Below are 24,983 nucleotides of genomic sequence, written 5' to 3' on the forward strand. Positions count from 1 at the left end.
TATGTGTGTGTGTATATATATATATATATATATATATACACACACACATACATATAAGGCATATAAAAACAAAAACCTAATCCATCAAGTTATAATTTATAATTACTAATCTCCCACTCTATGCCAAACAAACTGAAGTCTATTAAAGACCAGCTTAAAAAGATCAAAATCTCCCACTGCATCCAAGGCCATCTCCAGTCATCCTGATCTATATCTGGTTCCTGGACCCAGATGCTTCTGGAGGACAAAGTGAGGCAGGTGATCTTGCACAGCCTTCCCTCACTTAAATTCAATTCATTTCAAGTCATGATATCACCTCCCTCATGGAATGGTGTTCTTCTAGAATGAGGGACAAACAACAAACAAACAATATGCCAGGCTTTGTCTTAGGTGCTTAGATAACGTGATAAAAATGAAAATGGTCTTAGTCCTCAATGAGCTCTTATTTGCTTAGAAGAAAAAGCATGGTCACATATAAATAGCTACAGACTATCTACAAAGTAAACAAGGTAATTTTAGGGGGATTGGTCCAGAGAAATGATGGTAATGGAAAATTGAAAGACCTCCTATGTAGGGGTTGATACTAAAGCTGAGCTTTGAAAAAGGGTTAAGGGAGAGTATTCCAGGTAGAGAAACAGCCTTGGTAAAGATACAGAGATGGAGATGCAGTGTCTTATGAGAACAGCAAGAAAGATATTTTGGTTGGACCACAAAATTGATGAAGTGGACTAACATATTGTAATCTTGGAAAACAAGCTGCAGCCAGGTTGTAAGGAGTTTTAATTTTCAGAGAGTTTATATTTAATGCTGGTAGTAATAGGGAATCACTGGTACTTAAAACTCTCAAATAGCTCATATTCTACTAAAACAGGGGCTCTTAATTTTTTGTATTATGGATCCTTCTGATAGTCTTGATAAGCCAATGAACACCTTAGAATAATGCTTTTAAATGCATAAAATATGTAGAATGACAAAAGAAAGCAATTAAACTGGAAAATAGTTATCAAAATATTAAAAATAGGAAGTTTATAGATCTATCCATGAAGCCCAGGTTGAAAACCCACGTACGGGGTTAAATGCACATAAATAGTGAAAATGGAATGATCTGAGTGGAAAGAGGTAGTGGCAGAGGCAGAGAAGGAGAAAGAGGGGTGCATGGTGGGAAAGAGAGAAAGAGAAGGAGAGAGAGAGAAAAAAAGAAGTGGGGGCAGAGAGAGAGAGAGAGAGAGAGAGAGAGAGCAGTAACAACTTAGAGGAATCAAGTAAGATTTTCTATAGGAGATAGTCCTACACATGAAGAAAAGTGATGATTCTAAGAGGAAAACAGAGAATGTAGCCTAGGCATAGTGGACATGGATAGCCTTTTCTAAAACTTTTAGGTAGAAGATAGAATGCTGAATTCTGGGATCACTGAGTAGGTTAGTTGAGTTGGAGCATGGCGTTCGTGAAGGAGAAGAATATAAAATAAGTCTGCAAAAACCTAGATTGTTAAGGAGTTTACATGTCAAGCTGAAGTCTATATTTTATCTGAGAGATAATAGGGAGTCATTGAAGATTCTTGAATTTAGATCTGTGCTTTAGGAAATGAAGTCTGGCAGCTGTATGGATTAGAGAGCCAGATGATATGAGATTGCATTCTAGGAGACTACTTTGTGTATTCTGCTTTTAAAAATTCTCTATGTGACCCTAAGCAAATCATTTAACCCTGGTTGCCACCCACACATCCACCCCCCTTCCTCCTACAATTCTTCCTATGAGGAAGCTGGATAACATTTCAAGAGGCACAAATGTTTCCTGAGTAGGGAAGACTGACAAGTCACAGTTTATTTGACTGGGAAGCTTGCAGCTGTTTATTCTTTAATGGAATTGATTTTTCTCTTTGGGGACAGGTGTCCTACTGTGGCTGATTTGAGGGAAAAGTACAGATTTCAGCATCTAATTTGATATGACCAAAGGTAATGAACTGCCTTCCATTCCAGACCTGATGATGCAGAGAAAAAGATTTAATAAAATAGGACACACATAATACACAGAGAATGATGTTATTCCTTTGATTCTGGTGGTGGAATCCTTGAGAATGTCCCAGGAGCTGCCATATTTCTAGTTGGGTTTTTTTTTCAGCCATTCCCATTTCTGAAAAACTTTAAGGCTTACATTACAAAGCAGTTCTAGTTACAATAATTCTGTAAGGTAGGTTGCATATTATCATTCTAATTTTCCTCATGAGGAAACTGAAGCTCCAAGAGATTGTCACATGGTAAGTATCAAAGCCAATATTTGAACTCATTTCTTTTGATCCCAAGACTAGAATTTGTTCAATTACACAGTGAATATAGTTCTAGTTCCAAGTCTAAAACCCACCACAGGTTGCAATTCCAGGGATGCTTCTCATGGCTTTCCTGTCAAGTTGGTAGGTACCACAGCCTGGTTACCTGAAAGTGGTTGTGGTCCTTCATGCTCAAAGAGGACCAAAATGGCATTGCTTTTTGGGATCAAGGTACAGTGTACCAGTCTGGCTGATCAGACCAATATGATCTCAGAAGGCTCAACCATAGATCATAGTCCATACAAATCTTTGGGATGGGAATGTCTCTAAATGTGCACACACCACATTTATGTTACTGCAATTTGCCTTGCTCATAGAGCACAGAACCTTCTTTGCTGTGGACATGCCTTACTAGGTAATCCTGTGCCACTGTCTCCCATGTCTCACAATCAATTCCAAAGGTCTTTGGAGAGATTTGAAGGAGTACTTAGAACCTGAAAGTTTACACCAAACTGAGCAAGCCTCCTTACACTAGAGAAAACAATCGCACAAATCAGTCTCCCTGTGATGGCCTCCTCACCCACATGGAATGGGCCTCATCCTTCCTTCCCTTTAGGTATCTAAAGACATAGATAAAAATATGGATAGATATGTGTGATACAGGTTTGTTTACCAAAGGATAATAGAATCACAGGAAGAACCCATTTCTTGCCTAGCCTTAATCATTGGTTGGAAGCTGCCTCAGTCAAACTGAGACCTATTAAAGACCTTAGCTTAAAAAGGCCAAGGTCTTCTCCTGCATCCAGGACCATCTTCAGTTGTCTGTTCATTTGAAAGTTACAGCCTCATGTCCTTAGTGTCATGTCTTCTTCAAGAATGAAACAGAAATAAAAATCTCTGTGAGTAGTGATAGGAGCTGCCCCACTGGGGGACCCAACTGGAACTGACCAGCTGGACAACACAGCTTCCTCCCTTCCTCCCTGTCTCACTGATTGGCCAACAATAGGTCCCAAGACAAATCCTACTTAGTCATTGTTTAGGCCCTGATTGGTTCAGAGTGAATGTTACTAGCAATTGTTTCTGTTTTGGCCAGAAATCTTAAGGGTCTGACCCTTCTAGATTGATTTTTTTTTTTTTTTGAGCAGGTAAAAAAGGATATTCTCTGCCTCATTTCTTACCTAGCCTTCATCACTAGTTAGGTGTCACTTCAATCAAACTGAGACCTTAGCTTAAAAAAGCCAAGGTCTCACATTACCTCTAGGGCCACTTCTAACGGTCCTAATCTATAGCTTGCTACTGGGCCCAGATGGGTTCTGGAGGATAAAGTGAGGCTGGTGACTTGCACAGCTCTCCCTCAGTTAAATCCAATTCACTTGCATGTCACAGCATCACCTCTCTGATGTCATGGTCCTCTTCAGGAACGAAGGGCAAACTAACATACCTGGAAGAAATCTTGAATATCAACCACCTAATATTTATTGAGTACTGCTATGTGCCAGGTACTGTGCTAAGTGCTGAGGATATAAAAGAGGCAGAAAACAATTCTTGCTCTTAAGGAACTCACTGTCTAATGGGAAAGACAGCTCACAAACAACTATGTACTAACAAGATTTATGGAGGACAAATGAGGGTAATCCTAGAGGGAAGGCAGTAGTATTAAGGAGGGCAGAGAAAGACTTCTTGCAGAAAAAAAATTATATAAGTAGCTGACAGAGTTCTGGTCTAGAGCCAGGACATTTAGATTTAGTCCCAATCCTACCACTGCCTATGACTTTGTTTAAGTCATTTTCTGGGCCTCAGTTTCCACATGTGTAAAGTAAGGCATTTGGGTGAAGTGATTTCTAAGGTCTTTTCCATCTTTAACAATTTTCATTCTAAGTTTAAAGATCTCTTCCATCTCTGTCATTGTTTAGTTCACTCCTACTCCATGTATGTGATATAAAATAAAAATGCAAAATCCAATGAGGAAAGAAAGGGGCTCCCATTCTGTATTGTGTGGACCCTTCCAGTTCTATTATTCTATGAATCTATGAGTTGTTGACAGCTCCTAGAAGAGATGCAATCAGTAATTATTCCATGTCAGATTCTTATAAATAGCCTCCCTTCTTTTATAGTCTTGGATTCTGGGAGTAAAGGTGCAGCAGAGGTCTTTGTGTAAATATCTTTGCAACAACCCTTCATCCCACTGGAAAAGACCCCCAAATGTCAAGCATACAAAAATAATCTTCTTGTATCATAAGAGTCATTAGAGTTTCACAGAAATGAAAAAGAAAATCCAGCCCAGTTTTATCCATTTATGAATGCAGACATTTATTAATCACGTACTCTGAGTCAAGTTCTGTGCTGGGCTCTGAAGGAGAGGCAAGGATGAATATGTGGCATGGTTCCTCCCCTGCCACCCCCTCCCCAGTGTTGCATGGTGGGGACAGGAGGCTGAATTGAGAGATGGAAAGGACTGTGGAGACCATCTAGTCTAACTTCTCCAGAGGATTTTTCCTAGGTCAGACAAGGGGAATTAGCATTTATGTAACTTTCCTTTGGTCCTCACAATAGCCCTTGTGAAGTAGATGCTGTTGTTATGTTTGGGGTTTTCTTGGCAAAGATACAGAAGTGGTTTGCCATTTCCTTCTCCAGCTCATTTTACAGATGAGAAAACTGAGGCAAACAGGGTGCAGTGACTTGCCCAGGGTTACCCAGGTAGGAAGTGTCTGAGGCTGGATTTGAACTCAGGAAGATGAGTTCTTCCTGACTCCAGGTACGGCCCTCTGTGCACTATGGTGTCACCTAGTCGTCACATTTAACTGTATGCAGCCGTTTTTTTCCCCCCCATCCAGCTGTAAGATTAAGCCCCATGCAATGTATCTGTGCATCACAGAGACAGACATCACTATAGAATAAGGAGATGAAGCACTCCAAGATCACTTTCATTTGGGAAAGGGAAACAGGGAAGGTATGTCTGAGGAGCTGACATTTCAGGTAGTCCTTTCTTGCCTGACTATGTGGAATCCAAACTTAAAAATGCCGTTCCACCAGAAGGCAAGTTGTTATAAAGCTGCCGAGCATTGAGATGGTTTCTCAAGGTGGATATCAGAAAACAGGCCTTTATGTTTGTAGTCTTGTCTGTGTGAGTTGCCTGGCATATGCTTTACAAATATTATCTCATTTGATCCACACAATGAACCTGGGAAGTAGGTGCTATTACTGTCTCTATTTTACTGTTGAGAAAACTGAGGCAGACTGAAGTTAAGATACTTGTCTAGGGTCTCACAGCTAGTAAATGTCACAGGCAGAATTTGAATCCAGGATCTCTGACTCTAGAGCTAGTTCTCTTTCCATAGTACTATGCAGCTTCCCCTGGGGATCTTCTATTTTAATTCAGGCTCTGATAGTGCCCTTAAGCAAATCATTTCTCCCTGTCTGAACTGCAATCTCCTTATCTCTGAAATGAAATCAATAATACTTGCATTACTTACACCACCAAATTTTTCTAAAGAAAGTGCTTTGAAAGCCCCCTCCCATTCTTTGTGATTCCTGTCTACCTTTCTCCATAAGTCTTCCACAGAAAATCTACCCTTCATACTAACAGCCTTACTTTGGTTCTTTTAATATTTCACACAATGTAACAGTGACAAGTGGAAGATAAAACCCAGAGTTTCTGATTCCTGGCCTGAAACTCTTTCCATTCCATTATAAACATTTTTAAAAAATGTCTTAAGATATTTGGTTTCTAATGAATTGCTTAAGATATTGATATGCATCATTTAGAATGGAGTCTCCCTATGTTCTAATCAGTGGTTCAGGATGCAAGATGTTCTCATCAGAGAGCACTCTGGGGAGGTAAGAGAAAAATCATTAACAAAGTAATAAAGTCTGCTGAATCCAAGGTACAATCATGACTCTACCTAAGAGAAGCAAGAATTATTTCCTATCAAGTTCCATAAATTCCCCAGATTCTAGGCTTCTAATAAGCAGAGAACGTTTCTAGTAGCACATCTGTCCCTCTCTCACCCTCAAACTCTTTACCCTTATATGGGTAGCTGGTGAAGTGATTAAAACATTGATCCTTGAACCACAAAACCTAGGTTTGAGTGAGTCTAGGTTCTGACGACTACTTTTATGATACTACTACCTCTGACACTACCATATCTGATTCTCAGTTTGTTTTTTGCTGAGGCAATTGGGTTTCAAATGACTTTACCAGGGTCACACAGCTAGAAAATGTTAAGTATCTGAGCTCATATTTGAACTCAGGTCCTCCTGACTTCAGGACTGGTGCTCTATCCACTCTGTCACCTAGCTGCCCCCTGATTCTCAGTTTCTTTATCTGTATTATTCTGTGTCCTTTCTTCTTGAAAAAGATTGTGACATCAGAGAGATGAGGCCATGCCATGCAAGTGAATTGGATTTAAGTGAAGGAGGGCTATGCAAGATCATTTCCCTTCCTTTCTCCTACAGAACTATCTGGGCTAATGGCAAGATAGAGACCAGGACCACTGGAGGTGACCCTAGAGGCAGTGAGAGATCTTGGCCCTTTCAAGGCAGGGTCTTCCACAAGTCTAAGTTTAACTGTGGAAATACCCAACCAGTGATCAAGCTAGGTAAGAAATGAGGCAGAGAATGTGCTGTTTTACCTAGTCCAAAAAAAAAAAAAATCAATCAGGGAGGGGAAAAAACTTTGGGTTTCTGCCCAAAACAGAAACAATTGCTAGTTACATTCACTCTGAATCAATCAGAGCCCAAACAATGACTAAGTAGGACTTGGGCTGGGACCTATTGTTGGCCAATCAATGAGAGCCAGAATGATTTCTGTTAAGCATGCTCCTTAAGAAAGAACTCTAACCCATAAGCATAAGATTTCAGTGATCAAAATTTACATTCCTTTGGGTAGAGCACTAGCAGATAAGCATATGATATCTTGAGAACTGAGGAAAGGTAAGTAAAAGAAGAAAAGGAGAAGAGAGGGAAGGAGAGGAGAAGGGAAGAGAGAGACAGAGAGAGACGAGGAAGAGGAGGAGGAAGAGAAAGAGGAGGAGGAGGAGGAAGAGGAAGAGGGAAAGGAGACAGTGAGGGAAGTAGGAAGGAAGGAAAGAAGAGCTGTTATCCGATTGGCTAGTTCCAGTTAGGTCCCCACAGAGATAGCAACTACTATTCACAGAGATTGTTGCTTATCCTTGGTTCAGGGAGGTGAGGCCATGACATGCAAGTCAATTGGATTTAAGTGAAGAACTGTGCAAAATCACCAGCCTTACTTTCTCTTCCCAAACAAGATATAGATCAGGAACAATGGAGAGAGACCTTTGAAAGACATAATTTCTGCATAATTAAATCATTTTATTAATTATGCTAGCAAACAATGAAACAGATCAGTGATACTCTCAGTACCATGACCCCTCATGGGACTCACTGTACATTTAAGGACAATGTTTTAAACACAAATCACTCTGGATCTCTGGCCAACACTAGGTCCCAGGACACGGTCCTCAAGAAAGAAATCTAGTTCATAAACACCATCACACCTTGTGTGATTTAATGACAAAGATTTATATTCTTTTGGGCAGAGCACCTATAGGTAAGGGTAGGATACTCCACTGTGCACAGAGGGAAGACAAGTGAAAGAGTAACCATGAATAAAAATTCCCCCCTAGAGTCTTTGTTCTCCAGGCTGAGGTTTCTATACTAGAATACATCAATATTGTAAGTCAAAAACACCACCTGAGTTAGGTTCAAATTAAGAAAATTCATGATCAAGGGAAGTCACAGAAGGGAACTGATAAAACTATCTTTAGAGGTAATTTACCCACCAGCATCTGTGTTGGATTTGCTCTTCTCTATCCTATCTCCCTTTTTTTCCTCTAGGTGTTTCTGTGCTGTTCTTGACAATTGAATCAGGCTCTTCCTGTTCTGAGTGGTAAGTACCACAGATGATTAAGAAATATATCATGTAGCTGGTAGAGAAGACTATGAGAGAGATGTGATTATAGTGTCAGAGACCTGAAAGACTTTCATGAAGAACAGGGGCTAAACCTATTTGGTGAGACCATAGAGGATGATACTAAGACTATTGGGATATTTGTAGGAGGTAGAAGGGTGGGGATTGAGGATGGATGAGAGTGATTCTAATATAGTAGTTTTAAGTTCATTTTTAAGTATATCCTAGTGCTTAGAGCTGAACAAGAGTTGAAGAATTTAAGATAAAACTACAAAATCTCTTTGTATTTTTAATTGGTTGTTGTCTTTGTGATAGGACCAAAATGACACCATTATATTGGAGTCTATTGCCTGTGTCAGACTTGACTGATCAGACCAATACAAACTGGAAATGTTCTACCATAGATTGAACATAAGTAGTCCATGTGAACATTTGTCTCTAAATTTGTGCATCTCACCTTTCTTTTGAGCTACAGCAATTCTGCTTTGCTCATATAACACAATACACATCACATGTGCCAGTCATGTGCCAGTGTCTACCCTTTCTCATAAATGATATCAAAGAGAGACCTTGGGGGTGTCCTTATATCACTTTTTCTGACCTCCATGTGAGTGCCTTTCTTGCACCTTCTATATTTTCAAACATTACTAACAAAAACCAGGAAAAATTGATAGGAAGAGAAATATAATACAAAGAGAATCAGTACATTGGATAGCTACCTTGCAAGTCAGAAAGAATAGTATTGTGCCATAAAAAAAAAGCAAATATGAAGAATAGGAAAAAAATGTGGGGAGATATACAGTCAAGTAAGCAGAGCCAGAAAAATAACATGGATAATAACTACAGCAATGCAAATGGAACATTTACTGTGTTCCAGGTACTCTGCTGAGCTCTGGCAATACAAAAAATGCCAGAAGTAGACCCTGCTCCTAAAGAACTTAAGGTCTAAAGTAAACAACAACATTAAATATGTAATTACTATGTAATCAAAAATAACAGTCTAACCCCAAACAAGTAATATGAGAATGTAAATAATGGATGGTGAACACTGCATGTGTCAGACTTGAATATTATTAATCTTGTTAAATGACTCCTTTCCCCCCTTGCTTTATTGTTATCATTACTTGTTGTGAAGAATTTCTCTTAGTAGGAGAGGGAATTTCTCTTAGTAGGAGAGATCATATAAAAAAGGATAATTATATATATATATATATATATTTAAAATAATTGACAAATTTGCATAAGGTTGTGTTGAGGTTTTTTTTTTTTTTTTTAAATTACTGGGGATGGCCAAACAGAAATTGAGTGGCCATTCCTTCAGGAGATTATGGAGGGAATTTTTTAATATTTTTATCTAAGATTTTTTTAATCAAATTCTATGTATCTGGACAGTAAGATTTTTTAAAATAGGAAAGCAAAGTAACACTAAAAATCAAACAATAGGAAACACAAATCTATGAATTAAAATAGGAATTTAGCTGTTAAATATTATTTCATATTTGGAGAATAAACAAGGAAAGATTTAAAGGAAATAAAACAATACTAAATATGATTTAAAGTAATCTTTTAAAGAAAAAAATTAACTAGTAGCAAAATGCTACAAGAAATAAAAATAATTATTTTCAGAAATGGTGAGAATGGTGTAGACATTTAATTCCCTTCAGGGGAGGAATAAACAAATTGATTACATGCCCTCCTCCCATTGGATCTCAATATTGAAAATTACATTAATATTTTTTTCAAGTTTTTCCTTTCTAATGCCCCCAGGCTGAGACCATTCATAATTCCCCAAATGAAAATCCACAGTTTGAATTTTTATATATCTTCATATGTTTGAAGAACTCTTCTATGTAAGAGAAGTTAACCTTTTTTCTTTTCTAACTTGGTTCTAGAGACCCCCTAAAGTACTCAAAGATTGTAGAAGAGTGATACAGGAAAAAAAATTCATTTTGGTGAAGAAAGGTGTGGGCTTAAAACAAAAATGAAGTCTGTCCCAAAGTGAAAAATACATTATTATTTTGTGTTTTTCAACTGAAAGTTGAATTGTACTTCACTATGGCTATTCTCTCTCTCACTTTTTCACATGTAAAGTTATGCAAACATTCTCATAAAAGTCATGTTGTAAAAGAAAATATAGATTTCCTCCAGCTATAAAGGGGAATTCTTGTTTCAGAAAGATGGACGAGATGAGAGATGCAGTTTCTTCCCATCTAGGATTTAATGTTCTATGTTCTAAGATCCCTTACAGCTCTAACTCTATGCTCAGTATTCTCAAAGTGTTGTTTAGTTCTGGCATTCTGTATTCCATGTGAACTCTTGCAAGCTCTAAAATTTTGTGTTCTATAACTTTTTCTAAAAGACTTGAATTCCTTCAAAATTAGGATGCAGAAGGGGACCTGATTTTAGTTGAGTACATATAGAAGATAAAGAATGAAAAACTGAATGAATCCTAGTCTGAATGTTCAGGTTGGGTTGAATAGTGACAGTCAATGCAGTTTGTCACATTTTCATTAATAATTATAGCAGATATTCATATATTTTTTAAAATTGCAGTACTATAGAATCTCAGCTTTGGAAGAGGCCTCCTAATTCAAGCCATAACAATAAAAATTTCCTCTCTGATGTACTTGATAAGTAATCAGGTTTTTTCTGAAAGGTCCCTTACATATGGCATAGTCAGCATTTTGCCCAGTATGGAGTCACACTTCTTTCATATATATATATATATATATAAAACACAAGGCTTTCCCACCCCCATCTCACCTGGGTAGAAGTATATGTTACATTTACATTAAAATTTCTAACATTCTTTTTCCCCACCCAATTTTTTAATAATAGCTTTTTATTTTCAAAATATATGTAAAGAGAGTTTTCAACATTCATCCTTACAAAATCTTGTGTTCCAAATTTTTTTCCCTCTCTCCCCACTGCTGCTTCCCCTAAATAGCAAGTAATCTAATATATGTTAAACATGTGTAATTCTTCCATATGTATTTCCACATATATCATGCTGCACAAGAAAAATCAGATTAAAAAGGAAAAAAATGAGGGAAAAAAAGCAAGCAAACAAAAAAAGGTGAAAATACTATGTTATGATCCACATTCAATCCCCACAATACTCTCTCTGGATACAGATGGCTCTCTCCATCACAAGTGTATTAGAATCAGCCTGAATCACCTCACTGTTGAAAAGAACCAAATTCATCAGAATTGATCATCATATAATCTTGTTGTTGCTATGTACAATGATCTCTTGGTTCTACTTACTTCACTTAGCATCAGTTCATATAACTCTCTCCAGGCCTTTCTGAAAATCATCCTGCTGATTGTTTCTAATAGAATAATAATATTCCATAACATTCATATACTATAACTTATTACATCATTCCTCAATTGATGGACATCCAATATTGTTGATGTGTTTTGATCAGGGTAGATCCCAGCAGGATCATCACCTTCATAATCTTAGCCACTGTTGCTCAATTTTTTCTCTTCTTATTTTCTTTCTCTTTAAATTATAAATTTCTATTATGTAGTTTTTTTTTTTTTAACAAGATAGTTTTATATTTTATGAGGTAGTAACAAAAGTGCACTGTTTCCTTCTGAGCTTCTTTTCTGACTTTATTGATCCTAAATGTTTTCTTCTTTGTCTGAATTTCAAAAAACACTGCCTTAATAATGCATTTTTGGACCTATCATGGTGGTACATATCAGTCATCACAGCTACTAAGGGAGGCTAAGTCTGATAGATGCCTTGAGGAGGGCAATTTTGAACTATAGTAGGGCTGTAGTTCACAGGTATCCACATTAAGTTTGGCACCATTATGGTGGGATTTTGGGTGCCAAGGACTGTCAGGCTGCCTAAGTTGAAAAAAGAGCCAAGGAACAGGCATTTATTAAAGAATTAAGCACTTTGTAAATTTTATCTCATTTGAAACAACCATTCTGGGACGTATGGTCTATTGTGATACTCATTTTATAGTTGAGAAAACTGAGGCAGATGGAAATTAGGTGGCTTGCCCTGTGTTACATTGCAAGTAAATGTCACAGACTGGATTTGAACTCAATTTTCTTTCTCCAAGTCAAGTACTCTATAGCCACTGTTCTAGGTTAAAGCTCATGTGCAGGTCAGTATTGAGATCAGACTGAAAAGTGACCAATGAATGAACTTGGGCAAGATAGGGAACCTAGTCTCAAAAACCAAAACAATCCAAAAAAAATTAGAACTTTGATAGAAGTTAGTTATCCAAGTAGCATTTATTAAATATCTACTATGTATCAGCCACTGTAGTAAGTACTTGGGATAGAAAGACAAAGGAGAGCAATTTGGAACTATGCCCAAAGGGTAACCAAAGTGTGCAAACCTTTTGACCCAGCTATATCACTTCTAGGTCTCTATCCCAAAGAAATCATAAAAAAGGGGAAAGGATCTATATGTGCAAAAATATTTTGGCGGGGTGAGCCCCCAAAGAGGGCTGGGATGCCAAAATATTGGAAACTGAGGGGATGCCCATCAGTTGAGGAATGACTAAACAAGTTGTGGTATATGAATATAATGGAATACTCTTGTACAATGAGAAATTATGAACAAGCAAATTTCAGAGAAACCTGGAAAGAATTGTGCAAATTGATGCAAAAGGAAATGAACAGAATCAGGAAAACATTTTTTTAAAATAGCCTTTTATTTACAAGTTATATGTATGGGTAATCTTATGGCATTGACAATTGCCAAACCTTTTGTTCCAATTTTTCCCCTCATTCCCCCCACCCCATCCCCTAGACGGCAGGTTGACCAATACATGTTAAATGTATTAAAGTATAAATTAGATACACAATACATATACATGATCAAACTATTATTTGGCTATACAAAAAGAATTGGACTCTGAAATATTGTACAATTAGTCTGTGAAGGAAATCCAAAATGTAGGCGGGCAAAAATATAGGAATGTCATCTCCCAGAGTTCTTTCTCTGGGTGTAGCTGGTTCAGTTCATTATTGCTCCATTGGAACTGGTTTGGTTCATCTCATTGCTGAGGATGGCTAGGTTCATCAGAATTGGTCATCATATAATATTGTTGTTGAGGTATATAATGATCTCCTGGCCCTGCTCGTTTCACTCAGCATCAGTTCGTGTAAGTCTCTCCAGGCCTTTCTGAAATCCTCCTGTTGGTCATTTCTTACCGAACAATAATATTCCATAATATTCACATATCACAATTTATTCAGCCATTCTCCAATTGATGGGCATCTACTCAGTTTCCAGTTTCTGGCCATTACAAACAGGGCTGCCACAAACATTCGTGCACATACAGATCCCTTTCCTTTCTTTATGATCTCTGGGATATAAGCCCAGTAGTAATATTGCTGGATCAAAGGGTATGCACAGTTTGATAACTTTTTGAGCATAGTTCCAAATCACTCTCCAGAATGGCTGGATGTGTTCACAATTCCACCAACAATGTATTAGTGTCCCTATTTTCCCACATCCCCTCCAACATTCCGCATTGTCTTTCCCTGTCATTCTAGCCAATCTGACAAGTGTGTAGTGGTATCTCAGAGTTGTCTTAATTTGCATTTCTCTGATTGATAATGACTTGGAGCATCTTTTCATATGGCTAGATATAGTTTCAATTTCTTCGTCTGAGAATTGTCTGTTCATATACCAGGAAAACATTGTAAACAAGTTATCAGCAACATTGTGTTATGATCAACTATGATTGACTCAGCTCTTCTCAGCAATACAATTATCCCACAGAAGCAGAAGGAAAATGTTGTCCATAACCAGATAAAGAACTGGTGGACTCAAAATGCAGATTAAAGCATATTTTTTCACTTACTTTAGTCTTTCTTGTGTTTTTTCCCCCTTTTGATCTTTTTTTCTTTCACAACTGTCACTAATATGGAAGTATGTTTTACATGATAGCATATATATAAATTATATCAAACTGCCTATTATCTTCAGAAGAGGGGAGGGAGGGAGAAAAATTTGGAACTCAAAATCTTGTAAAAATGAGTGCTAAAAATCTTCTTGATATGTAACTGTTGAAAAAAATACTAGAAAAGAAAGAAAGACAAAAACAGTCTCTTCTCTCAAAGGAGTTTACAGTCTAATGGGGGAGACCACATGTAGACAATTATGCATAAACTATATATAGGATAAATTTGATATGATTTCAGTGGGAATGCCCTAAAATTAAAGATGACTGGGGAAGGCTTCTTGCAAATAGTAAGACTTCAGTTGAGATTTGGAAATCTAAGAGATAGACATGATGAAAGAATTCCAGGAAGAAGGGATAGCCAATGCAAACATTTGGAATCAGGAAAGGAGGTATTATTGTGTTAGAGCAACAGTAAGGAGGCAAGTGTACAAAGATCTAAGAGAATATAGAGGGAAGTAAGGTGAAAGACAGAAAAGGCAGAAAGGGACCTAATTTTGGTCCTTTGAATGCCAACTGGAGGATTTTTTATTTTATATTTGATTCTGGAGGTAACAGGGATCCACTGGAGTTTATAGAATGTGTGTGTGTGAGGGGTATAGTCAAATCCAGTAGCTAAGTGGATAAATTAGAGTAGGGAAAGAGATAAGAGGTATGCAGACCCACCAGAAGGTTATTACCATAATTCATGTGTGAGATTGTGGTGAGCTTTTTCTTCTCAAAACTCAGCCAGGTGATAAAAGTTCAGATCTTTTATTATCTCCAATATAGCCCGGTTAGCTTAGAGGTCCATCTCTCTGCTTGGTTCCAAGAGCTCCCTCCGTGGTCGCCAAATCCAAAGGTCTGGTCCTTCAGCCTCTACCTCTGCTTTCTTCAGTCTCCAACCAGCACAGAGATGGAATGAATCTCTTGTCTCCTTCACTTGGGGCTCGGCTAGCTCTCTGGTGAGTCTTTCAGACCAGCTTGGTCTCAGTGGGGGGCGTGCAGGAGCCCAGCCACCTACCACAGTGGTGTGAGATGAAGATGAATCTGGTTGTCCACTGAACTCTCGACTTGTAGCTTCTTCCTCTGAAAACTCTTCTTCTGCCACCAGCCAGCCAAGTGGAAAATATTCTGCCTTGCCTCGGAGAGAGGGCTTTCTGGCGTAATTCCGCTGAAATCTGTCAAAGTGCTCTCTGTCTGCACCAGAGTTGCTCCTCTCCAGTCCAGCTGAACTCTCCTCTGCGACCAGCCAGCCAAGTGGAAAAATATATTCTGGAATAGCTCTCTCTTCATTGGCCTTATATGTGAATCTTCTGAGAGAATGGGATTATGGGTTTTCTCCCATAGTGCTCTCTGGCCCAAAGAGCTTTAAGGGAGGTGTGAACACAAAGGTGTAAACACAAGCATTGTACTAATTAGTTCTACTTAGTACCTTGTTTCAGGTTCTGGCCAAAATCTTCTTGTAAGATTAGATCAACTCTAATTAGTTAGCAGTTTGTAAGGATTCCAACATCTCCCCCTTTCTTTTGTTTTGGAACATAGGATGGTCATGACCTCCCTGATTTCTCAAGGAGGTGAGAACCCCACCTAAAAGGTGATCACGCCTTCCCTGACATCTCAGGAAGGGAGATGAAAACACCAAAGGAAATAGGAAATCAAATCAGATTAGTGGGTTTCTGAAGGGGTACACATAAATCCATCAATATGGGCCAGAACTCTGTAACAGATATACATGGTATACATAAATCCATCAATATGGGAGGCATTATACATAATTTACATAAGCACATAGCAATATAACACAGGCTAGTAGTAATGTAACAACATGAATCAACCTGAAAATTTACACATGTCCATAAGTCCTAGAAATAGTTCATAAGGAATCCATTGTCCATTAGTTCATGTGCCAGGAATCCAATAGTTCCTGTAAGCCCTGAAGTACTGCAAAAGTCTCATCAACAATTTTTCATCTTAAGGAATCCAATGATTCTTGCTGTTTTTTCAAGAACTGAAACAGTTTCATCTTGTCTTAATCCAATGATTCCTGAAGATTTTTAAAAGTTCTTTTAACAGTCTCATTGTCAGCTATGCTCTTTCAATGGTGAGCACAATCAGCAACAGAACCACCCAATATTTCTTGAGTCTTCTCCTTTGTTTCAAGGGTCTGCTCCATCTCTCTGCGATGGACAAGGTGAATGCGGCTTGTCGGCACCCATCTGATTCCTTCTCCACATGTAGAGATGCAAGCAAATCCTCTCCCCCAAGCAGTTAGCCTATCTCGTCCCTTCCATTCACCACTTTCTGAAAAGACAGACGACCAAAAGATTTATAATGGGTCACATCCATTTGCCAGATTTCATTGGGTCTCAAACCACGAGGGTTTATACTGATTTTTGGTCGTCTGTCTTTTATCCACGTTGTGGTCGACACCTTTTCAGGATTCACTTTTGCCATACCAGCAGCAAAAGAGACAGCCCGAGTGGTCACTGAATTCCTCATTCAAGCATTCGCAATTATGGGTGTGCCACAAGAAATAAAAACAGATAATGGACCGGCATATACCTCCAAACATTTTGAACACTTTTGTGCACAGTATAAGATTTTACACACTACTGGCATACCCTTTAATCCTCAAGGTCAGGCAATCATAGAAAGAAGAAACAGGGACATTAAGACACACCTCCAAAAACAAAAGAAAGGGGGAGCCACAGGTAACCCTAGAGAACTTCTAAATTTAGTTCTCTATATCATTAATTTTTTAATCTTTGATAAAGATGCACTGGCTCCGGCAGACAGGTTTTATAACCCACCAGAAGAGCAGTGTCCAGTGCGAGCAGCTCCACTATCTTTAGATAATCGCCAGGTGATGTGGAGAGATCCAGAAAGTGGTGAATGGAAGGGACCAGATAGGCTAACTGCTTGGGGGAGAGGATTTGCTTGCATCTCTACATGTGGAGAAGGAATCAGATGGGTGCCTACGAGCCGCATTTGCCTTGTCCATCGCAGAGAGATGGAGCAGACCCTTGAAACAAAGGAGAAGACTCAAGAAGTTGCTGCCTCATAGCTGGTGGCAGAAGAAGAGTTTTCAGAGGAAGAAGCTATGAGTCGAGAGTTCAGTGGACAACCAGATTCATCTTCATCTCACACCACTGTGGTAAGTGGCTGGGCTCCTGCACACCCCCCACTGAGACCAAGCTGGTCTGAAAGACTCACCAGAAAGCTAGCCGAGCCCCAAGTGAAGGAGACAAGAGATTCATTCCATCTCTGTGCTGGTTGGAGGCTGAAGAAAGCAGAGACAGAGGCTGAAGGATCAGAACCTTTGGATTTGAAGATATTTGGAGGGTTCTAAGCTAAACCGGCTGTGTTTTGAGAAGAACAAGAACTCCAACCTTTGAACTCCAACACTTTTGGCGCCCGAACAGGGACCGACAAAATCCTGATTCCAGGGAAGGCACCCAGAGAGAACTTTTATAATATTTTAAAGAAGAACAAGGACCCAACATTTGAACTCCCAGCAGATAAAAGATAAGAATAGTCTCTGATTCTTGTGACTGAATAAGTCCTTAATTAGCATGATAAGTCACACTAGAGAAAATTTAAAAGCCATTTTCTGCTGGGTCTTCCTTTACCTGTGCTTAGATCTTTCTTTGTCTCTGACTTTCTTTGGACTTCTGCTTCTGTCTCTCTTTCTATCCCTTTCTCTTTCACAGTGTTCTGTTCGGTGTTTAGATCTACTGTTGCCAGAGTAGACATCTTTATCCCGGCTGTGGCTGCGGCTGCGGCTCTGAGGTCGTTCCTTTTTTTCACTTTTCCGCTTCTCTTTACAATACTCTTCTTCATGTCTCCTATGATGCCATTCCCAGCTGGAAGCCTTAGAATTTTTCACTGTGGAATAATCCTCTTCAGAACAATGACGACTTTTCTTCTTATGTTTTTTACTTGAGTATGAGTGACTTGATTTAGAGTCTTCTGTTTCTTCATCCAGCACAAGATCATATTTTGCATCCTGTTTGGGTTTTGCTTTATCTTTGAGAGTAAATTTAGATTTTTCCTGGTCCTTTTCATATTCCTTGAAGTCACTTTTGGTATATTTCCCACCTTTCCCTCTCCATTTAACTTTTGCAACAGACTGGCTAAAATCTACATGTATTCTTCGGTCATCTATAAGCACATTATCCATTTTGAAAAAGGCTTTTTCACAATCTTCTTCCTTTTCAAATTCAATAAATGCATAACAAAGGGATTCTCCTGTCTTCCAGTCACGAATAACTTCACAACTTTTTATGGGTCCAAATCTTGAGAATATTATTTCTAGATCCTCATCTGTGGTCACTGGATTCAATTTGCATACAAACAGGACATTTTCTGGAGGTTTGATATCTGCATCAGGTAAATCTCCCACCATTTCTAAAAGAATAGCCTGAGTTTTTGTCTCCTTTTCAGCCATTATTTCTTCAATTTCTTCAGCTGATCTTCCTTTGAAATCGTCAATTTCTTCATCTGCTCCTATTCGGCCACTATCTAGTTGTTCCTTGGTTGGCTCTGGTGATCGATTAGGAATTGATAAGCCAGCTGGATCATCAAATGGATCATCTAAAATCACTGTATGATTTATCTTGATATCTTGATAAGATACAAAGTCTTTGTCAACAAAGGTTTCATTAATTTTCTTGATTACATCCATTCCTTCTGTTACTTCACCAAATACTGTATGAACACCATCAAGATAATCTAGATTTTCTCCTGTGGTAATAAGAAACTGAGATCCATGCTGATCACTGCCATTATTCACCATAGATACTGTGCCTTTTTTCTTATGCTTAATTCTTGGCATTTTTTCTGCTTCAAAAAACCTTGCTTGATCACCATACAATTGTACAAAGACTGATTCTCCTCCTCGGCCAGTTCCCATAGGATCACCAGTTTGTATAATAAAATCTCTCTGTACATTATGAATGAGACAATAATTGTAGTACTTTATTTTGCACAACTTCAGAAAATTTAAGCAAGCCCGCGGTCGCTCCTCAGTGTACAGATCGATAACAATGTCGCCCAGAGTGGTCTCCAACAACACTGCCATGACGTTCACAACGCCTAAAATGTTGGGAGTTCAAATGTTGGGTTCTTGATTTGTTGAAAATGTTGGGAGTTCAAATGTTGGGTTCTTGTTCTTCTTTAAAATATTATAAAAGTCCCTGTTGGGGCGCCAAAATGTGGTGAGCTTTTTCTTCTCAAAACTCAGCCAGATGATAAAAGTTCAGATCTTTTATTATCTCCAATATAGCCCGGTTAGCTTAGAGGTCCATCTCTCTGCCTGGTTCCAAGAGCTCCCTCCATGGTCACCAAATCCAAAGGTCTGGTCCTTCAGCCTCTGCCTCTGCTTTCTTCAGTCTCCAACCAGCACAGAGATGGAATGAATCTCTTGTCTCCTTCACTTGGAGCTCGGCTAGCTCTCTGGTGAGTCTTTCAGACCAGCTTGGTCTCAGTGGGGGGCGTGCAGGAGCCCAGCCACCTACCACAGTGATGTGAGATAAAGATGAATCTGGTTGTCCACTGAACTCTCGACTTGTAGCTTCTTCCTCTGAAAACTCTTCTTCTGCCACCAGCCAGCCAAGTGGAAAATATTCTGCCTTGCCTCGGAGAGAGGGCTTTCTGGCGTAATTCCGCTGAAATCTGTCAAAGTGCTCTCTGTCTGCACCAGAGTTGCTCCTCTCCAGTCCAGCTGAACTCTCCTCTGCGACCAGCCAGCCAAGTGGAAAAATATATTCTGGAATAGCTCTCTCTTCATTGGCCTTATATGTGAATCTTCTGAGAGAATGGGATTATGGGTTTTCTCCCATAGTGCTCTCTGGCCCAAAGAGCTTTAAGGGAGGTGTGAACACAAAGGTGTAAACACAAGCATTGTACTAATTAGTTCTACTTAGTACCTTGTTTCAGGTTCTGGCCAAAATTTTCTTGTAAGATTAGATCAACTCTAATTAGTTAGCAGTTTGTAAGGATTCCAACATGAGATGATGATGATCTGAAATAGGCTGGTTGCAAAGTCAAAGAAGAACAGATATATGAAAGGTGTTGTGAAATACCAGGAAAACTGTTTGGATAGAAGGTGAGAGAGCATTAGGAACTCAGGATAACCCTTTGCTTTTGAATGCAAGGATGGTGGTACCTTTGAGAGGAACAGGAAATTAGGAATGGTGAAGGGTTTTGATTGAAAGATAATGAGGTTAGTTGTTCCGAATCTAAAGTTAAGCCTATTGGCCCATAGTTTGCAGATTCCATTCTCTTCCTTTTAATAAATTGCCCTTCTCCAGTCCTGTGGTACCTCTCCCATTCTCTACAGGCTTTCATAGATCACTGACTAGCAATCAGACCCACCATTCATTTCAGTACAGGAAGATGCAGTTCATCTGGGTCAGGCAACTTGAACTCATTCAAGGGAGGCTATTTTCTCTTACAGTCTTCTTACTAGCCACATTTGTCCTGTCCTTTCTAATTCAGAGGACATGCTCTTGGGCAGAGAAAACAGAGCAAAGTAAAAATTGAACAGCTCTGCCTTATCTCTGTGTTTTGTTATCACTATCCTGCCCAACCTGGCAATGGACCTATTCCTCTTTGAAGCTTCTCTTGCCCTCAGTGTTGTTGACCACACCCACACACACCCACACACACCCACACCCACACCCCTAACATTTCAGACAGACGGGCACAACTTGCACAGAACTTATATTTGTTATTCTCTGTAGGCTGGATTGTAGGAGGAGACTCAAATCGTGCACAGTCTGGATCATACCAGATAGGTATGATAGGTAGAAATAGGTTCAGCCATCATCTTCAACCATTTTGAGTTCTACATCTGAGCCCCCCTCCATAGACCAGTTTTCTGAGGGAGCTTTATAAACAACATTCACTTTGCTATGAATGTAGGAAAGCTGCATGTCTTCACATTCATCTACCAAGAAGAGTTCTAAAGGGTCTGATGTTGCCCCAAGAATAGTATCATTACCAGAACAGAACCAGTGAGCATGAAACATCTGTCCATTGTTATCTTCCCACAATGCAGTGATTCTAGCTAGCCATAGTGGTTTAGTATTCCTTCTCAAAAGGTGGTGATCTTCTTCCCAAACGCAGCCAGGTGATAAAACTTCAGATCTTTTATTATCTCCAAAATAGCCTGGTTAGCTTAGAGGTCTATCTCTCTGCTTGGTTCCAAGAGCTCTTGCCGCTTTGTCCTTTGCTTCTGCCTCTGCTTTCTTCAGCCTCCAGCCAGCTCCACTCTTCATGTCATTCCGGTGAAATCTGACCGAGAGCCTCTGTCTGTTTCTTTTATACCAGAGAGAGGAATTGTGGGATACGAGAGAGAGGGATTATGGGTTTTCTCCCATAGTGCTCTCTGGCCCTAAGAGCTTCAAGGGAGGTGTGAATTCATAAAGTTACAAAGTTTACTTTGTGAAACTCCCATACTTGTGAACTCCAATGAGTAAAAGTGTGAACACAAGCCTTGTATTAATTAGTTCTACTTAGTACCTTGTTTCAGGTTCTGGCCCAAAACATCTTCTTGTAAGATCAGATCAACTCTAATTAGTTAGCAGTTTGTAAGGATTCCAACACACACACACACACACACACACACACACACACAATTTCTTTGTTGTCTTTAGCTCTCCTTATCAACCTTAGCTGATTCTGAGTGTGACCAGCACAACACCTCTCACAGAACTGCAAATACATTCTCTCATCTGATCCTAACCATAGGTTGTGATGTAAAGAGTGCAAGTGTTACTGTTTCTACTTTATTGAAAAGAGAATTTCTTTGGTGGAATTTCACCACCTTCAGACATTTGCTACATGTGCGGCTCTGGAGAAGTGATTTAACTTTGTCTCGGTTTCCCAACTGTAAAATATGTAATATGTAAAACAATAACGGCATCTGCCTCTTAGGTTGTTGTGAAGATCAAGGTGCTTAGCAGAGTGACTGACACTTGGTTGGTGCTTAATAAAGCTTATTCCCTTCCTCTTCTTTCCACCTTCCCTTCCAACTTAGATTTTGTGGTTCTATGACTTTCATGTGCTAAGCACATATTGTATGTGCTAGATAGAGATAAAAAATGATTAGTTCCCAGACCTTTGCTGATGAAAAAACATAAACAGGTAAATAAATATAAAATATATAGAAAAGAAATACAAAAGTAATTTCTGGGGCTATTCTAGAGGATTAATTACCTTGAGTTAAATGATCATTTCTTTGTAGATAATTACCAGATCAAAATATTTGGCTCTAGTCTCTCTGAAGGATACTCTGAAGACGTAACCTCTGAAGGGCTACAATGATGCATTTCCAACTGGCTCTCGTACATCTCAAATGAGAGGTGCTGTAGGTGTCTCAAAAATAGAACTCATTATCTTCTCCCAGACAGTGCCATCCTTCTAACTTTCCCTGTTACTATGAAGGGCACCACCATTCTCCAAATCATCCAGGTTTGTTTGAGATCTTAGTTCTTCCTGAATTCCTTTCTCAAACTTACCCTATACATTCAATCTACTATTAAATCTTAGTCAGTTCTATCTACATAATAGCTCTTCTAATACATTCACAGGACTGGTTTAGGATCTAGTTGCCTCTCACTTTGACTTCTGCCAGTTTATATACCTACAGATTTTCCCTCCATCTTTTACTCAGATGCCAAGATGATGTTTTTAAAGGCCATGTCTGATCTTCCCTTTCCCTTTCTCCCTAAAATAAGTCCCAGTGACTCCCTATTTCCTCTAGGAACAAATATAAAGTTTTCTGTTTGGCGTTAAAATTTCTCTCAATTGTCCTCTTCCTACCTTTCTGGTATTCTTATACTTGACTCTCCCTGCACCCCCTACCCCTGCCCCTGCCATACACATACTTTATGATCCAGATATACCGGCCTATTTGTTATTTCTTGAACATGACTCCAATTCCCATCCACATGAATTTACATTAGCTATTCCCTCTGATGTGGAATATTTTGTACAGTCATCCCGGCCTCATAGTTTATTTGCTTTCCTTTAAGACTCAGTTTAAATTCTACTTTTTGTACAAGGAAAGTTTTCAGATTATATTCATTTTTCTAACTAGAATTATAACTTCATATGACTAGATATATAGAGATAAATATACATACACACAAACACATGAATATACCACACATACACATGTATATTTTATATACATACTAACCTTAAGAAGATCACATTCTAATTGGGGAGGCAACATACAAATAACTACATATATGGGTGTGTACACACATATATATGTATATAAACATATATATTGAAATATAAGCAATAATATATATGTATAAAATATGTATATGTGTATGTTTAAATATAAATAAATGTAATATATTTAAGTTTAAATGTATGTTATATGCCTAAGTATAAATATATATAAAGAAAAATACTAGGAATATATATATATATATGTATGTATATTATATATATTTTTCTTATGTGTATGTTGCCATATAACCATATATGGGTATATACACACATTCATACATACATATTTCTCTATATGTTTATACTTAGTTATTTGCATATTGCCTCCCTCACTAGAATATAATCTTGGAATTGAGGACTATTTTTTTGCCCTTTTTTGGCATCCTCAGTATTTAGCATGGGGTGTGACACATGGTACTTGTTGGTTATTAACTGATTGATTGGGAGAATTAGGAAAGCTCTCTTGAAGGTGACATGAGCTGAGCCTTGAAATCAGATAAAGAAGAACATTGAAAACCTGGGGAAGCACTTTTGCAAAGGAATGGGGACAGGAAATCAGTGTCATGTACAGGGAAAAATAAGAAGGCCTGTTTGATTGGAACATATAGTATATGATGGGGGAATAATAGAAAATCAGTCTGGAAAGGGGTTGGAGACAAATTGTGATGGACATTAAATGTCAAACAGAGGAGTTTTTATTTCATTTGGGGGACAATAGGGAATCATTGGGTCTTTTTGAGTAGTGGAATTGTAGAATCCAACTCGTGCTTTAAGAATATCAATTTGGTAGCTGTATAAAGGATAAATTGTAAAGGAGAAAGACTGGAGGCAAGGAAACCAATTAGTAGGCTGTTGTAATAATCCTGTAGGAGAGGAGAGTGGTCTGAACTAGGATGGCATCCATGGGAGTAGGTAGAAAGAAATATAGGTTAGAAAAATTGTAGAGGTAAAACAAATTTGGCAATTGATTGGATATATTTGAGGAAGTCAGCAAAGGAGGAATGGGAGACTTTCAAGAATAAAAGAAATCATCATTTCAAATCTTTATCCAAAGATGAGGAAAAGGAGCTATATTTTAAGAAATTGATGTGAATGTGCAGGAAACTCCCCACACAGCTTAAGTTTTTAAAAGATATTGACAGGAGTTGGATGCAAGGTCAGATAAGAGAGGAAAAATAGAAAAGTGGGGTTTGGTATTATAATAATGTCCAGAGTACTAAGGCTTGGAACGAACTGAGGTTGGCAGGGAAAGTTAAGAATCAAAAATGCAATTAAGAAAAAAACCTATATTGGGGGGATATATACTTCCCCCCAATTTGGGGGAGAAGCTTATACTAATATTGATGATTATGATGATAATGATAATTAGCATATATTTAAGGTTTTCACAGCATATTACAAATATCTCATTTTATCCCAATCTTAGAAGGTAAATGCTATTATCATCCTTATTTTACAGATGGGAAACTGAGGCAGACAGAGGTCAAGAGAGTTGCTCAGGGTCATACAATAAATGGAAGACCAGATTTGAACTCAGATCTTTGTGATTACAAGATGACTAGCATTTTACCCTCTGATGCATAGCTTTCGCAAGACTGCTGTTTGGATGAAGGGCAGTGAT

General features: G+C 38.6%; 1 protein-coding gene across 1 annotated transcript; it reads right to left on the reverse strand.

The window, feature by feature from the left end:
• Nucleotides 1–17,718: 17,718 nt before the first annotated feature.
• Nucleotides 17,719–19,206, reverse strand: LOC127547069 (peptidyl-prolyl cis-trans isomerase-like 4). Its single transcript, XM_051973912.1, has one exon. It carries the CDS (start codon nt 19,194–19,196, stop codon nt 17,742–17,744), a length of 1,455 nt encoding a protein of 484 aa, XP_051829872.1. The 5' UTR covers nt 19,197–19,206; the 3' UTR covers nt 17,719–17,741.
• Between the last annotated feature and the right edge of the window lie 5,777 nt (nt 19,207–24,983).

The sequence above is a fragment of the Antechinus flavipes genome, chromosome 2 (assembly GCF_016432865.1).
Source record: "Antechinus flavipes isolate AdamAnt ecotype Samford, QLD, Australia chromosome 2, AdamAnt_v2, whole genome shotgun sequence".
NCBI classification, from domain to species: Eukaryota; Metazoa; Chordata; class Mammalia; order Dasyuromorphia; family Dasyuridae; genus Antechinus; species Antechinus flavipes.

What these genes read in the sequence shown, in the direction of transcription:
- LOC127547069 (XM_051973912.1), bottom strand. Translation starts at nt 19,196, where the DNA reads ATGGCAGTGTTGTTGGAGACCACTCTGGGCGACATTGTTATCGATCTG.